This window comes from Astatotilapia calliptera, chromosome 12 (assembly GCF_900246225.1).
Source record: "Astatotilapia calliptera chromosome 12, fAstCal1.2, whole genome shotgun sequence".
NCBI classification, from domain to species: Eukaryota; Metazoa; Chordata; class Actinopteri; order Cichliformes; family Cichlidae; genus Astatotilapia; species Astatotilapia calliptera.
The window spans coordinates 18,104,644-18,119,317 of record NC_039313.1 but is presented as its reverse complement, the minus strand read 5'-3'; the positions used below and the strand labels follow the sequence as shown (position 1 = coordinate 18,119,317).

Sequence of the window (14,674 nt, the reverse complement as noted above, 5' to 3'; positions counted from 1 at the left end):
GCTGTTTAAATGTGTCAACAGTAAACTGTTGCATCCATCTGTTGTTTCAGGTGGATAAAGTGGTGCAGATGTATGAGACAATGATGACACGGCACACTACAATGATTGTGGGTCCAACAGGTGGAGGAAAATCAGTGGTGATCAACACATTATGTCAAGCTCAGACAAAGTCAGTTTAACTTTACATCGTCTCTCTGATCTTTTGTGTGAACAGTAGTAACTTTTAATCTATCTCACCATCAGAATGGGACTGCAAACCAAACTGTATCCTCTGAACCCTAAAGCCATGAGCGTGATTGAACTTTATGGTATTCTGGACCCAGACACGCGAGGCTGGACTGATGGGATTCTATCCAACATCTTCCGTGAAATTAACAAGCCTACTGACAAAAAAGACAGGAGGTAGACAATATTTTTAGAAGGCATGTAATCATCCATTTAGGATAACAAGAAATCATTTCTGTAAATCACCTGCTCTTTGACAAACAGGTACATCCTGTTTGATGGGGATGTGGATGCTCTGTGGGTCGAAAATATGAACTCAGTGATGGATGACAACAAGCTTCTGACTCTAGCCAATGGAGAAAGGATCCGTTTACAAAGTCACTGTGCTCTGCTGTTTGAGGTTTGTCTGAATTTCAAGATTTCTGTTAGTAGAATACAATTGCCTGGATTGTGCCTCAAAGAAAGCTTAATGTAAGAAAACTACCCACACAGGTTGGAGATCTGCAGTATGCTTCCCCAGCTACTGTTTCCCGCTGTGGAATGGTATTTGTTGATCCTAAAAACCTGCGATATACCCCATTCTGGCAAAGATGGGTGAACAGCAGACCTGATAAGGTTTGAGAAACAAAATCACTGTTTAAAATGCATACTTCTCTAGACTTTTAAATACTGTTGTCTCTTTTTTTTGTCTAGGAACAAGAAGTGCTTAATAGTCTGTTTGAGAAATATGTCCACAGCTCTATTGACATGATTGTGGATGGTGTTGTTGATGGGAAACAAGGAGAGAAACTTAAGACTGTTGTCCCCCAGACAGATCTGAATATGGTAGGATAATCTCATCCACTGTAAATGCTCCTTTGCACTTGATTGTATTTAAATAAGAAGAAATGAATGGAATTAATGGTATAGTCTCATAACCTGAACTTGAACTAACTATGCATGATATGTGTGTTTAGGTCACTCAGTTGTGCTTAACACTGGATGCACTTCTTGAGAGTGAAAACAGCACTCCCGAAGTCCTGGAGTGTTACTTTCTGGAAGCTCTGTACTGTTCACTTGGGGCTACATTGCTGGAGAGTGGTAGGATCCAGTTTGATGAGTTCATCAAAAAGCTGTCCTGCCTACCTACAGTTCATGATGAGAAAGCCCTGGCTGGGCCTGGCGAGATCCCAGGTAAAAGGGGACGATTTCTTCTTATTTTATGGTGAAAATGACCATTCATTCTCTTGGGTTTATAGTGGATTGATTAATGATTTATGGAGAAAAAAAGAACTATGATAAACCTTTTTCACAGGTATTTGTGCCAGTTTTTAAACTGTTTTACTTAATATTGTTAACGAAGTGACTTCATCCATATAGGATGCCTCCCAACCTTGTATGATTTTCACTTTGATGGAACACAGGGGAAGTGGGTTCCCTGGAATTCTCTGGTCCCCAAATACATCCACAGCCCTGAAATGAAGTTCATTGATATCCTAGGTAAAGGTCTTGTCTGTATACTGTGAAAACTGGGCAACATAGGTGTAAATACATGCATCATGAATTATACATTTCTGCCTTGGTACCTTCATTCTCTCTTTAGTGCCAACTATTGACACAACAAGAACCAGTTGGATCCTTGAGCAGATGGTGAAGATAAAGAGGCCGCTGCTACTGGTTGGAGAGTCTGGCACTTCCAAGACTGCCACTATTCATAACTTTCTGAAGAATATTAATGCAGAAACAAGTGTAAGTTGTACATCTTACTGTACACACAGTATGTACATATATTTCTTTGTCATATGGGTTTAAATGTCTTTCTTTCTGTTCCCAGAGTACTCTTGTCATCAACTTCTCCTCCAGAACAACATCATTGGATCTGCAGAGAAACCTCGAAGCCAATGTGGAGAAAAGGACTAAAGAGACCTATGGACCTCCCATGGGGAAGAGACTCCTGATCTTTATGGATGACATGAATATGCCAAAGGTACCTGTTTTAAGTAGTCTTTTATTCTTTAAAGTGCGATAGTGCTTACATGTTTGAAATGACTGTAATACACTTGTGCAGGTGGATAACTATGGCACACAGCAGCCTATTGCGCTTCTAAAGCTGCTTTTGGATCGAGGAGGCATATATGACAGAGGAAAGGAGCTTAACTTCAAAATCCTCAAGGATCTTGGCTTTATTGCTGCCATGGGAATGGCAGGAGGTGGGCGAAACGAGGTGGATCCTCGCTTCATCTCACTCTTCAGTGTCTTTAGCGTCCCCTTCCCTACAATGGAGTCCCTCCACCTTATCTACGGTTCTATTTTAAAAGGCCACACCAGAGTGAGTATCTCTTTCACATATAAATCAAAACATATTGAAATCTCAACCATCTGCATCACTTTAATTCTCCAATTTGTACGTGATAAAACATTTTAGCTGTTTGAGGACACCATACAGAAAGTTTGTGATCAGGTCACGTCCTGCACACTGGAGCTCTACAACACCATCATCAAAGATATGCCACCCACTCCCTCCAAATTCCACTACATCTTCAACCTGAGAGACCTGTCAAGAGTGTACAATGGACTCACCCTCACCAAACCGGACAGGTCTAATCTAGCATATTCACTCTTGTGACAGACTGACAGAGGTCTGTGATCCTAAATGTCTTTCCTTTCTCTGACTTACAGGTTTTTGACTGTAGCCCAGTTTGTACGTGTGTGGAGAAATGAGTGCTTGAGAATCTTCCATGACAGACTCATTGATGAAACTGACAAAGCTTTGGTAATATTTACTAATAATATTAGCAGATGTTTAATGTGAATTCTCCTTTTTAATGACTAAAGGCAAAACTGTCTTTCTCCTGTCTTCCTCCACTAACCCCCAACGGGTCGTGGCAGACCTCTCCATGAGACTGGTTCTGCTTGAGGTTTCTTCCTGTTAAAAGGGAGTTTTTTCCTTCCAACTGTTGCAAAAACACTTGCTCAAAATGGATCATGGATATTATTGTTGGGTTTTCCTCTGTTTTCTTTGTGTTATTGTAGGATCTTTAGCTTACACTATATAGCGCCTTGAGGCAGCTTTTGTTGTGATTTTGCACTATATAAATAAAATTTGTTAAACTGAATTTAATTAAAAAGGCAAATACTAAGTGGGTAATTGGTTCCATGTTGGATGTAACAATAAGACTCAAAATCTACTGATAGATACTGATACTGAAGATGTGTGTTTTTTTCCCCAAGGTCCAAAGGCACATAAACAACATGACTGAGGAGCATTTTAAGTCAGACATGGAGGCAGTTATGAGAGACCCAATTCTTTTTGGAGACTATAGGACAGCCCTCAGTGATACTGAACCAAGGGTGTATGAGGACATACAAGACTATGATGCTTCAAAAGCCCTGTTTCAGGTAAAGTTATTACCTTAACCCAAGTGGTCATATGGTTAGATTGATTTGTTTATTTGTATGTTTGTTATCAGAGTTACTCCAAAAGTATAAATGAGTTTGCGTGAACATTTTAGCAGAGGTGTGGCTTGGGCCAGGAGATATTTCTGTAAGGATTGTCTGCTAATGTGAGCTAGGACAATATTTAGTTTTCACGTTGTATCTTATACATACCAGGTTAAACAAATCTTGATGTTTTCAAGAAAATATTACAAACTATTCTGGGGGAAAATGTTCATCTTGGTGGAGGTGTGGGGTCTCAGACAGAAAAGTGAAGTAATACTGCCGGTTTGATTCACTGGGATGAGCAGCCAACCACATGCTGCATGGTGGAGAGTGGCTGGCCCGTGTTCAAGTCTGAACTGTGGCCATTTGCTGCATTTCTCTTTCTCTCTCCCTCCACTTTCCTGTAGCTCTTCTCTGTAACTGTCTTATAAAGTCAACAAAATAAAATAATGTAAGAGTATGTTTTGGCATTTGTTATAGTTGTTATACTCCTTTAACAGATCACTGTGTTATGTAATTCTGCAGGAAATCTTAGAGGAATACAATGAGAGCAAATCGAGGATGAACCTAGTGCTCTTTGACGATGCTCTGGAACATCTGACCCGGGTTCACCGCATCATCCGTATTGATCGCGGCCATGCTCTGCTTGTTGGTGTGGGGGGCTCTGGCAAGCAGTCCCTTACCAAGCTGGCTGCCTTTGCTGCTGGCTGTGAGGTGGTAAAATTCATGATTGGTGTGGCGAAGGGCAAATGACTGTCACTAACAAGTGTCATATACACTAAAATTACATTTTAAGCAATGCAAATGAATTTTACTAACATGTCTTGGGATGTGAAAGCTGCAATCTTGTAACTGTAAGGCTACTACATGAGGGCTTTCAATGTTAAGCAGTGCTAAACCTTCTTCACAAATACATTTCCAGCTTTAGATTTTTGGATCTGCTTTCCCCAGGTATTTGAGATAACGCTGAGCAGAGGATACAGTGAGTCTAACCTCCGTGAAGACCTAAAAACTCTGTACTTGAAGCTTGGCATTGAGAATAAGAAGACCGTGTTTCTTTTTACTGATGCTCACGTTGCTGAGGAAGGCTTCTTGGAGCTCATTAACAACATGCTTACCTCAGGTTGGATATGACTATAATCTCCTGACCTCCTCACTCTCTATTTATCTCTCTTAAAAGCTACAGCTGCAGTGCTCTCACCATGCACTCTATTTATAGGCATTGTTCCTGCATTGTTTCCCGATGATGAGAAAGAATCCATTCTCAACCAGCTTCGAGACGAAGCTCTTACAATGGGATCAGATCCCTCTAAAGACAGTGTGTGGCAGTACTTTGTCAACAAGAGTGCCAACAATCTACACATTGTTTTAGGCATGTCTCCAGTGGGAGATATCCTGAGGACACGCTGCAGGAACTTCCCAGGTGAAATATTTGGTCAGGCTTCAATTGACTTAATATAGTTTATAAATTAGTTTTATTAACCCGACGTACTTCTTATTTCTCCCAGGACTGATGAACAACACTGTAATAGATTGGTTCCTTCCATGGCCTCCGCAGGCATTACTTGCAGTAGCTCAGTCTTTTCTTGGTGTGTAATTAAACTTACTTCTATTATATGTATTTGTCGTGGAAAATGTTTATTTTAAAACAGGTGTTTCAGTAAGACAGTTGAAATGTTATATTATTATTGTCCTTCCACAGGTGAAAGTCCGATGATACCAGATGCACACTCTGCAGCTGTTATAGATCATGTATGCATGGTCCACGGCTCTGTGGATCACTACAGCAAGCTATTTCAGCAAAAACTCAGACGCTGCAACCATGTAACTCCAAAGAACTACTTGGACTTTATTAACACCTATTCCAAACTCTTAGAGGAAAAAGACCAATTTATTCTCGGTGAGGGAATGAAACCTGTTGTAAATGCAGGGTTTCTGTTGGAGTTAGTGTGCATTAGAGACCGTTAATGTGTCTTCTTCTGTTCTAGCTCAGTGCAAGCATCTGGAGGGAGGTTTGGATAAACTGAAGGAAGCCAGTGAACAGCTGGCTGAACTGAACGTCAAGCTGGCAGATCAGAAAGTTGTCCTGGCTGAAAAGTCCACGGCATGTGAAGCCCTGCTGGATGAGATTGCCACCAACACAACAGTAGGTTAGTAAACACTTGCCTGCCGTATGGCCTTCATTAATACAGTATCCTGTAGTCTTCAAATGGAAATTAAGTGCAGTTAGTTCAAACCACTTATCAATAACTTTCTTTTCTAGCTGAGGAAAAAAAGGTTCTGGCAGAAGACAAAGCTAAAGAGATTGAGGAGCAAAATAAAGTCATAGCTGTTGAGAAGAAAGAAGCTGAGAGTTCCTTAGCTGAAGCTCTGCCAGCATTAGAGGCCGCACGTAATGCCCTGCAAGACCTGGAAAAATCTGATGTAACAGAGATCCGGTAAACTGTGCTCCTTATGAAGAACATTCTTTTCATTCTGTTGTAGAAATACATTACATGTAAATTACATTTGGCTCTTGGATAACATAAACCCTGAAAAGGAATACTGGACAGTGCAGAGCGGTTCATTTTCAAGAGACCTTAATGAGTCGTCATTGATGCACAGCCATTGCTTATCATGACAATTAAGTCCTCTTTTAATCAGTGTTTTCCCTTTATCGGCTTTTTCCTGTTGGTCCAATGTGAAGATCATTTGCCAAGCCACCCAAACAGGTGCAGGTGGTTTGCGAGTGCATCCTGGTGTTGCGTGGCAACAAAGAAATCAGTTGGCAGTCAGCAAAAGGGATGATGTCAGAAGCGAACTTCCTGCGCTCCCTGATGGAGATGGATTGTGATGCGATCACTAACAACCAGGTCAGGACAGTCAAGGGTAAGTTGAATTTACGTTGAGTACAAAAGTAAAAACAAGTAATGGTGCTAGTATACTGTGCAAGAGAGTGCTAATTGAATTTGACAGATGCTCCACTTTTTGTTTTCTTCTCTTTCTGGCTAGGCTATCTAAAGAACCTCCACACAAGCTTTGAGGAAATGCAGGCCATCAGTAAGGCCGGCTCAGGAATGCTCAAGTTTGTCGAGGCAATCGTGGGTTACTGTGATGTTGCCAGGGAGATAAAACCCAAAAGAGAAAAGGTTATTAAGTTTATTAAATCGCCATTGACTTTTCCTGTTTTGGACGAAACACAGCTTAAACTGATGTATTGCCTTCTTATTTTCAGGTGGCTCGCCTAGAGAGGAACTTCTTTCAGAGTAAGCGGGAGCTGGAGTGCATTCAGAATGAGCTCAACAACATCCAGAAAGAATTGCAGACTCTTAGTAAGAAATACCAAGCTGCTATTTGCGAGAAGCAGCAGTTGCAGGAGGAGGCTGAGGTGATGGAGAGGAGACTGATAGCTGCTGACAAACTCATCTCTGGGCTGAGCTCTGAGAATGAACGGTGAGGTTGAAAAACATGCAGCACTTACTAACCAACCCTTTAACAGGTTGATTTTTAATTTTAAACCCCCTGTTTTTTCTTTTTCCCCCCTGTCTCTACCAATTATTTTTCACCCCTTCTACATACTCCCAACTTAGGTGGACAAATGATTTGGAGGGATTGAAGCAGCGGCGTGTGCGTCTCTTGGGTGACTGTTTGCTTGCTGCTGCATTTCTGAGCTATGAAGGGGCATTCAGCTGGGACTTCAGGAATGAGATGGTATACCAAAAGTGGGTTAAAGATGTGCAGGAGAGAGGCATCCCCTTGAGCCAGCCTTTCAAAGTAGAAAACCTTCTTACTGATGAGGTCGAAATCAGCAGGTGAAGTTGTTGCGTAACTTGCTAATAAATGCTGTACAATCTGACTTTTCTCTATCAAATAATGACAATTAGTATGCTAATTAATGGCCTAACTATGTGTCTACCCTGTGTTAGATGGGGCTCAGAGGGTTTGCCTCCAGATGAATTGTCCGTGCAGAACGGGATTCTCACAACCAGAGGGAGTCGATTTCCCATGTGTATTGACCCCCAGCAACAAGCCCTCAACTGGATTAAGAAGAAGGAAGAAAACAATAACCTCAAGGTACGGAAAGATTTAATGCTCATTGATGTTCTGGGATGACTGCTTTATGCAGCCTCCCATTACTGACAGCCCCTGTATCATCAGATTCGACAAACAGAGGTTTATGACTTGCAGACCTGAAAGTGTGATCATCAATTTTGTCCCAGGTCTCATCTTTCAATGATCCTGACTTCCTGAAACAACTAGAGATGGCCATCAAGTACGGGTTCCCATTCCTTTTCCAAGATGTGGATGAATACATCGACCCAGTGATTGACAATGTCCTGGAGAAGAATGTGAAAGGAGCAGAGGGAAGACAGGTCATCATGTTGGGTGACAAAGAGGTCGACTACGATCCCAATTTTAAACTCTACCTCAACACTAATTTAGCTAACCCTAAATACTCTCCATCTGTGTTTGGAAAAGCCATGGTCATTAACTATACTGGTAAGATGTTTTTGCGTACTGGTCAGATTTCATCTGTATCCTTAAACCACAGGGTCTAAATTGTATGTTTGCTTCTTCCCCATCTTTTTGCATCTTTTTACGTACAGTGACCCTTAAGGGTCTGGAAGACCAGCTGTTGAGTGTTATCATGGGGTTTGAGAAGAAGGAGCTAGAGGAGCAGCGAGAATGTTTAATCCAAGAGACAAGTAACAACAAGAAGCTGCTTAAAAACCTCGGAGACACCTTGCTCAGAGAGTTGGCCACATCTACAGGCAACATGTTGGACAACACAGAGCTCATTGAAACACTGGAAAAGACGAAGCTGAAAGCCAGTGAGGTTGGTATTGGCTTATGCATAAAGAGTAAAAGTTGTGGCGGAATATTATTTAACTGAAGTCACAAATCCCAGTTTGTTTGTTTCTTCATGTTTGACATTGTGATCATCAGGTATTTGAGAAACTAAAGTTGGCTGAGAAGACGTCCAAGGACATTGATAAACTTAGAGATGGCTACCGTCCTGCAGCCAAGCGTGGCGCTATCCTGTTCTTCGTGCTGACAGAAATGGCTGTGGTGAACAGCATGTACCAGTACTCACTTGCCTCCTACCTAGAAGTGTTTGACTTTTCACTGCGGAAATCAGTGCCAGACCCCTCCCTTCCCAACAGACTAAAGAACATCATGAACACTTTGACACACAGCGTTTATAACTATGGCTGCACAGGTAAAATATTTAAGGTGGAATAATAGTGAACCATGTGAGGGGCAGGAAAAAAGTCTGTTTTTAAAGGAATTTATAATTATTTTGTAGATTTTATAACCCTAACTGAGTTCTTATCCCCAGGATTGTTTGAGAGCCACAAGTTGCTCTTTTCTTTTAACATGACCATCAAGATCGAGCAGGCAGAAGGGAGGGTACCTCAGGAGGAGTTGGAGTTCTTTATAAAAGGTGAGCTATTCAGAGAAGTACAATATAGTACATACAATAGTGATCAACTGTGCACACGAAAACACAATGTTCAAAGCACATTTCCATCTCGTGTATAAAGGTAATCTATCCCTGGAAAAAAGCCAGCGCAAAAAGCCGTGTGATTGGCTTGCCGATCAGGGCTGGGAAGACATTGTGAAACTTGCAGAGCTCTTTCCCGAACAGTTCAGCTCTCTGCCTGATGACATCGAGAAACATCCCACTGAATGGCAATCTGTAAGTGGCCACAGGGACAGAACTCACTACAGCCATACCTCTGAATCAACTGTGAGTGTAACTCACACTCTTTTTCTCTTCAGTGGTACGACTTGGATGGACCAGAACAGGCTCCGTTTCCCATGAAATACAAGGGGAACCTGTCTGCCTTTCAGAAGCTGCTGTTGCTGCGCTGCTTCCGGGTTGATAGAGTCTATAGAGCTGTCACTGACTATATCACTGTTATCATGGGAGAGAGGTGAAACTTTTTGTACTGTAATTTTTCATTTTTTGACTATCCTTACTCAGAGGGAAGTAGACTGAAAAACAACAAAATCATTTATATCAAATCAGTATTTGGTGTGAACTCTTCACCCATAAAAATACCAGCTTTTACAATTTTGTTTAGTTGTTTAAGGTACCTGGCAGGTAGTTTTTCTTTTAACTCCTACGAGAACAGATTTTTAGGAAAGCTCAGTGCAGGGTGACACTTTGTACTTCTTGTTTCCCTGGATGGATGTCTGAGATCGCTGCAGAGTTTTAGTCACACATGTCTTTGATAACACATGGCTAAGAATCTAAAGAGCTGCGGTAAAGTTGCTAAAACTTTTGCACAGATCGTGTCATTGTGTATACAGTATATACAGTCTGTACATATAATCCACTCCTGTGAACAAAGTATAGATGACTGTGTGAATATTGAAACATTCTGCGCTTACAGATGTTTCTTATTGTATTTCTGCTCAGATATGTTCAACCCCCTGTGATCAGCTTTGATGCAATTTATGATCAGAGCACACCTTTCTCCCCCATTGTCTTCATCTTGAGCCCTGGCTCTGACCCAGCCGGTGACCTCATGAAACTAGCAGCCAGATCAGGCTTTGGAGGCAAGTTCAAGTTCCTTGCAATGGGCCAAGGCCAAGAGAAGGTACTCAATACTTTTTTTCCTATATCACGGCATATCTATATGAATATATGGATTACCAAGTAATCACATTGAATAACATTAAAAAGGGATGAAGTTGAACATAATTGTTTTCTGTACCCGGGGTAAAGGTGGCACTAGATTTATTGGAGAAGGCAGCCTCTCGAGGTCAGTGGCTGATGCTACAGAACTGCCATCTGCTGGTAAAGTGGCTGAAGGAACTGGAAAAGGCCTTAGAGAGAATCACCAAGCCCAACCCTAACTTCCGCTTATGGATCACCACCAACCCCATTAAAGATTTTCCCATTGGCATACTTCAGAAATCTCTAAAGGTGAAACACACATTCTCTTTACCTTCAGTAAAGACTTTTTGTAGATGTTTGTAAGTGGAAGGACTTCCTCACATTGGTGCTGTATTTGAATGGTTTTAACTGGGAATATGACATAACTCCATTTCCAGTAAAGTCAGGTGATAAAACAGTTACACATTCCCTTTACATGTCAACTATCTTTTATAGAAATTGATGTTTCATGGCAGATGAGACTGCATTAAGAACCTATTAACATGTTAATAGTAGAATATTTCTATTGTACTGGAAAAAGAAGTCTTAAAGGACTGCTTCTAGGAAGCAGAGATGCTTCAGAAGTAACAGATGGTATGACAGTATTCCTTCATTGTTGTGTGCAGGTAGTGACAGAGCCCCCCAACGGCCTCAAGCTTAACATGAGAGCCACATACTCTAAAATCTCCCATGAGGCCTTGACCACATGCCCGCACCCTGCGTTCTCCAGCCTGGTGTTTGTTCTTGCCTTCTTCCATGCTGTGGTGCAAGAGAGACGGAAATATGGAAAAATTGGCTGGAATGTCCCATACGACTTCAGCGAGTCTGACTTTTCTGTAAGTTGCACATTAGTCTAAGATTATTTTGAAAGTATGTTTACACTACCGGTCAAATGTTTTAGAACACCCCAATTTTTCCATTTTCTTTAATTGAAAATTATGCAGTTTAATGTCTCATTGAACTCTGATATAAAAGAATAGTACAAATAAGGAACTGGAGTTAAAAAAGAAATCATGGAATTAATTTATAGACAATAATGTATTCTAAACTTTTGACTCATCTAAGTCTCCACCTTTGGCAGATATAGCAGCTGAACACACATTTCTTTCTACAATAGAAATCAAATATTCTTCAGAAAGTTCTCCCCATATCTGTTGCAGAAGTTGATGCAGAACAACTTTAAATTGTTAACCCATTTTATGTTCCCTGAAAAAGGCCTTTTTGTATAATTCTAAAATGTACATTATTTTTCAAATTTTAGTCACCTTACCTTTTTTTTTTTTTTTTTACCTCTGGCAGTTCACCACTTACCTTTGTACCATTTCAAGCTATTCATTGGACTTGAATGACTTGAATTGCAATAAATAACTGGAAGAACTAGGTTGCTCTAAAACCTTTGACCGGTATATTTTAAATTAGTTTATGAGTGGTATAATATTTGCTGTATTTCACTTTTCAGTAGTTTAAACATAGTATCTGTGCTCTGACAGGTGTGTATGGAGATCCTGAACACCTATCTGACAAAAGCTCATGACCAAGGAGACATCAATATACCCTGGGGAAGTCTTAAATATCTTACTGGGGAGGTTAGTGGGGGTGAATTCGTTTATATTGTACATTTGAATAGTGTGCATCTGTTATACTACTACATGCTGTAAGTTTGGTGTAATTTATAATGTTTTGTCAGGTAATGTATGGCGGCCGAGCAATAGATAGCTTTGACCGCAGGATCTTGACTGTCTACATGGATGAGTACTTTGGAGACTTCCTCTTCTACACTTTCCGGCAGTTCCACTTCTTCAGAAACAAAGATGTAGATTACAAAATCCCTCCAACTGGACCAAAAAATGTCTATGTTGGTCAGCAGTTGTTTTCTTATTTCTCAAATTCTCTCACTCATAAAAAGGGGAGGGGGGAAGTTTTCTGTCATCATTTAATGCTTTATGCTGTTAATGTGCTACAGATGAGATTGAAGCCATGCCACTGGCAAACACACCAGAGGTTATGGGTCTCCATTCCAACGCGGAGATAGGATACTACACAAATGCAGTTAAGGAGATGTGGACTCACCTGATAGACCTTCAACCTCAGACAGGTATGATTTCGCATCTTTCAGCTCATCCCTTGAAGTAATATATCCTGTTTTTCAGAAGTAGAAGCATTTATTTATTTCCATATGCTTTCTTCTTAGTGGCTGATAAATACTCTCTCATATCTCAGGTGAATCTGGTGGACACATCAGCAGGGATGAGTACATCAGCCAGGTGGCCCAGGACATTCAGAACAAGCTCCCGCAGTTATTCGACATGGATGTGATCCGGAAAAAGTTTGGCATGGACATTTCTCCGACCTCGGTGGTTCTCCTTCAGGAACTAGAGCGCTTTAACAAACTGGTGGTCCGCATGCAGCTCTCTCTGGCTGAGCTGCAGAGGGTGAGATGGAGGGGCTGAAGACCCAAGATGCTCAGTAAATTAATCTGCAGGTGTTGTATACTTGTGCTTTGCTCCGATTGGGATTTGTTTCGATTCTCCTGTGTGCTGTAGGCCTTGGCTGGTGAGGTGGGGATGAGCAGCGAGTTGGACGAGGTCGCTCGATCCCTTTTTAATGGTCACATTCCGGTCATTTGGAAGAAGCTGGCACCTGACACTCTTAAGTCTCTTGGTAACTGGATGTCCCATTTCAAGAGGCGATATGAGCAGTATAACTGTTGGGTAAGGATGACCCCATTTAATTTTTTTTTTAAAATAATTTTTCTACCATAACATTTTACAGTTAACAAATGACTTGTGCTTTGAATATACTTTCAAGTTGGTGTATTTTGTGCTCACCAGGTGAATGAGGGCGAGCCAAAGGTTATGTGGCTATCAGGATTACATATCCCTGAATCTTACCTCACTGCTCTGGTCCAAGCTGCGTGCAGGAAAAATGGGTGGCCTCTGGATCTCTCAACACTGTACTCAGAAGTTACCCATCACCAGAGTGAGGATGAAGTCGCCGAAAGACCCAGACAGGGTAATAATCAGAGCTCATCACTTGCAGCATGAGCAGCGAGTAGTTGTAAAGACTGACAGTCTCATTCCCTGCAGGTTGCTTTCTGTCCGGCCTGTATCTGGAAGGAGCCGACTGGGACATAGAGAAGTGCTGCTTAGTGAAGAGTAAACCAAAAGTTTTGATCGTTGAACTGCCCATCCTCAGAGTCGTCCCCATAGAGACGCGCCGCCTCAGGCTACAGGTGTGGACAGCAAGCACAACAGAACTCCACACTAATTTATAGCTCATTATTGAATGCATCTATTTAATGATATTTTTGTGTGTTTTGCACCTCAGAATACGCTGCGGACACCTGTCTACACCACTTCGTTGCGGAGGAATGCAATGGGTGTGGGCTTGGTGTTTGAGGCAGACCTGTTCACCACCATGCACCTTTCTCATTGGGTGCTCCAGGGAGTCTGCTTGTGCCTCAACACTGACTAAAGACAACTGTCAACGCCACTGAGCTGATTACTTGTAGCATAGTCAGCTGAAAATGTTAGTTAACGATAGCAATGTCTGCTTCCTGCTTCATGTAGAAAAATACTTAAACATAGCCTGTGTAATACATTTTATTTTATTGTTGTTTTATAACTTTAATTATTTGCCTCACTAGATGGCAGCACATAACAGAGGCAGTAGCTTCAGGCTGATCAACATCTCTAGGGATTTGTCTTTGAAGCTACGGTTGACTAATCTGCTGAAATGTTAAGGCTGTGAATGAATAAATAAATGGTTTTTACTTGTGTCGTGTAGGCTCAGAATCCCATTCGTGCTCTTAGAGGTCAGCAGATGAAAAATATTTCTGCTGATTTTGTAAAAAAAAAAAAAAAAATCATAAACTGCTGCGTGCAGTGGAAACTTTAACAGTAACCAGAGGCAACCACAAGCAACTTTTTAGCTTTTCTCTGCAGTATAGGTAATGGGACATGTTTTATTACATCGTGCAAAGAGAAGATCCTGCACAGCACTGAGTAATCGAGGCTGCTGATGTGAGCATGCCAGCTCAGGTGAAGTAACCTCTAAAAACTCAGACGGTCCTAGAGGATGTGGCAGCTGGTGCAGCAGTGACGTTGCAGGTGCAGAAATAAAACTTGCAACAGTTTGGAGCCATAACTCACGCAGTATACATCGTGAAGCCCCAGGTATGAGAGTGGAGCTGTAATCATAGTAAGACTAAATTGCTTTGACTGAAGTCTTTATAAGCCAAACAACCAGCAGCATGAAATTGTTTTAGTTTCTTTAGTCTCTTCCCTGAAAAGTCCCAACCTGGTACACGATTACAATGTTTGTCATTACCATATTCTGCAGCCTAAAAGGATCTCTCTAAATGACAGAGGGGCAAAGGTTGAA

General features: G+C 41.4%; 1 protein-coding gene across 1 annotated transcript in view; it reads left to right on the top strand.

The window, feature by feature from the left end:
* dnah10 (dynein axonemal heavy chain 10) overlaps window positions 1–14,071 on the top strand; it is a 31,111-nt gene extending 17,040 nt beyond the window's left edge. Inside the window, exons 37-78 of the mRNA XM_026186716.1 lie at window positions 51–169; window positions 244–402; window positions 490–625; window positions 718–840; window positions 919–1,050; window positions 1,182–1,398; window positions 1,585–1,704; window positions 1,808–1,953; window positions 2,039–2,191; window positions 2,273–2,533; window positions 2,630–2,802; window positions 2,884–2,977; window positions 3,436–3,603; window positions 4,171–4,359; window positions 4,597–4,768; window positions 4,865–5,068; window positions 5,154–5,234; window positions 5,348–5,545; window positions 5,634–5,795; window positions 5,909–6,083; window positions 6,332–6,513; window positions 6,637–6,773; window positions 6,860–7,077; window positions 7,215–7,436; window positions 7,551–7,698; window positions 7,845–8,124; window positions 8,232–8,461; window positions 8,572–8,845; window positions 8,966–9,070; window positions 9,171–9,325; window positions 9,409–9,563; window positions 10,052–10,232; window positions 10,361–10,561; window positions 10,918–11,127; window positions 11,782–11,877; window positions 11,979–12,150; window positions 12,255–12,386; window positions 12,512–12,723; window positions 12,835–13,002; window positions 13,123–13,303; window positions 13,378–13,523; window positions 13,619–14,071. Of these exons, the coding sequence (XP_026042501.1) occupies window positions 51–169; window positions 244–402; window positions 490–625; window positions 718–840; window positions 919–1,050; window positions 1,182–1,398; window positions 1,585–1,704; window positions 1,808–1,953; window positions 2,039–2,191; window positions 2,273–2,533; window positions 2,630–2,802; window positions 2,884–2,977; window positions 3,436–3,603; window positions 4,171–4,359; window positions 4,597–4,768; window positions 4,865–5,068; window positions 5,154–5,234; window positions 5,348–5,545; window positions 5,634–5,795; window positions 5,909–6,083; window positions 6,332–6,513; window positions 6,637–6,773; window positions 6,860–7,077; window positions 7,215–7,436; window positions 7,551–7,698; window positions 7,845–8,124; window positions 8,232–8,461; window positions 8,572–8,845; window positions 8,966–9,070; window positions 9,171–9,325; window positions 9,409–9,563; window positions 10,052–10,232; window positions 10,361–10,561; window positions 10,918–11,127; window positions 11,782–11,877; window positions 11,979–12,150; window positions 12,255–12,386; window positions 12,512–12,723; window positions 12,835–13,002; window positions 13,123–13,303; window positions 13,378–13,523; window positions 13,619–13,765 (7,134 nt within the window). The 3' untranslated portion in view covers window positions 13,766–14,071. The remainder of the gene's footprint in view (window positions 1–50; window positions 170–243; window positions 403–489; window positions 626–717; window positions 841–918; window positions 1,051–1,181; window positions 1,399–1,584; window positions 1,705–1,807; window positions 1,954–2,038; window positions 2,192–2,272; window positions 2,534–2,629; window positions 2,803–2,883; window positions 2,978–3,435; window positions 3,604–4,170; window positions 4,360–4,596; window positions 4,769–4,864; window positions 5,069–5,153; window positions 5,235–5,347; window positions 5,546–5,633; window positions 5,796–5,908; window positions 6,084–6,331; window positions 6,514–6,636; window positions 6,774–6,859; window positions 7,078–7,214; window positions 7,437–7,550; window positions 7,699–7,844; window positions 8,125–8,231; window positions 8,462–8,571; window positions 8,846–8,965; window positions 9,071–9,170; window positions 9,326–9,408; window positions 9,564–10,051; window positions 10,233–10,360; window positions 10,562–10,917; window positions 11,128–11,781; window positions 11,878–11,978; window positions 12,151–12,254; window positions 12,387–12,511; window positions 12,724–12,834; window positions 13,003–13,122; window positions 13,304–13,377; window positions 13,524–13,618) is intronic.
* Window positions 14,072–14,674: the final 603 nt, after the last annotated feature.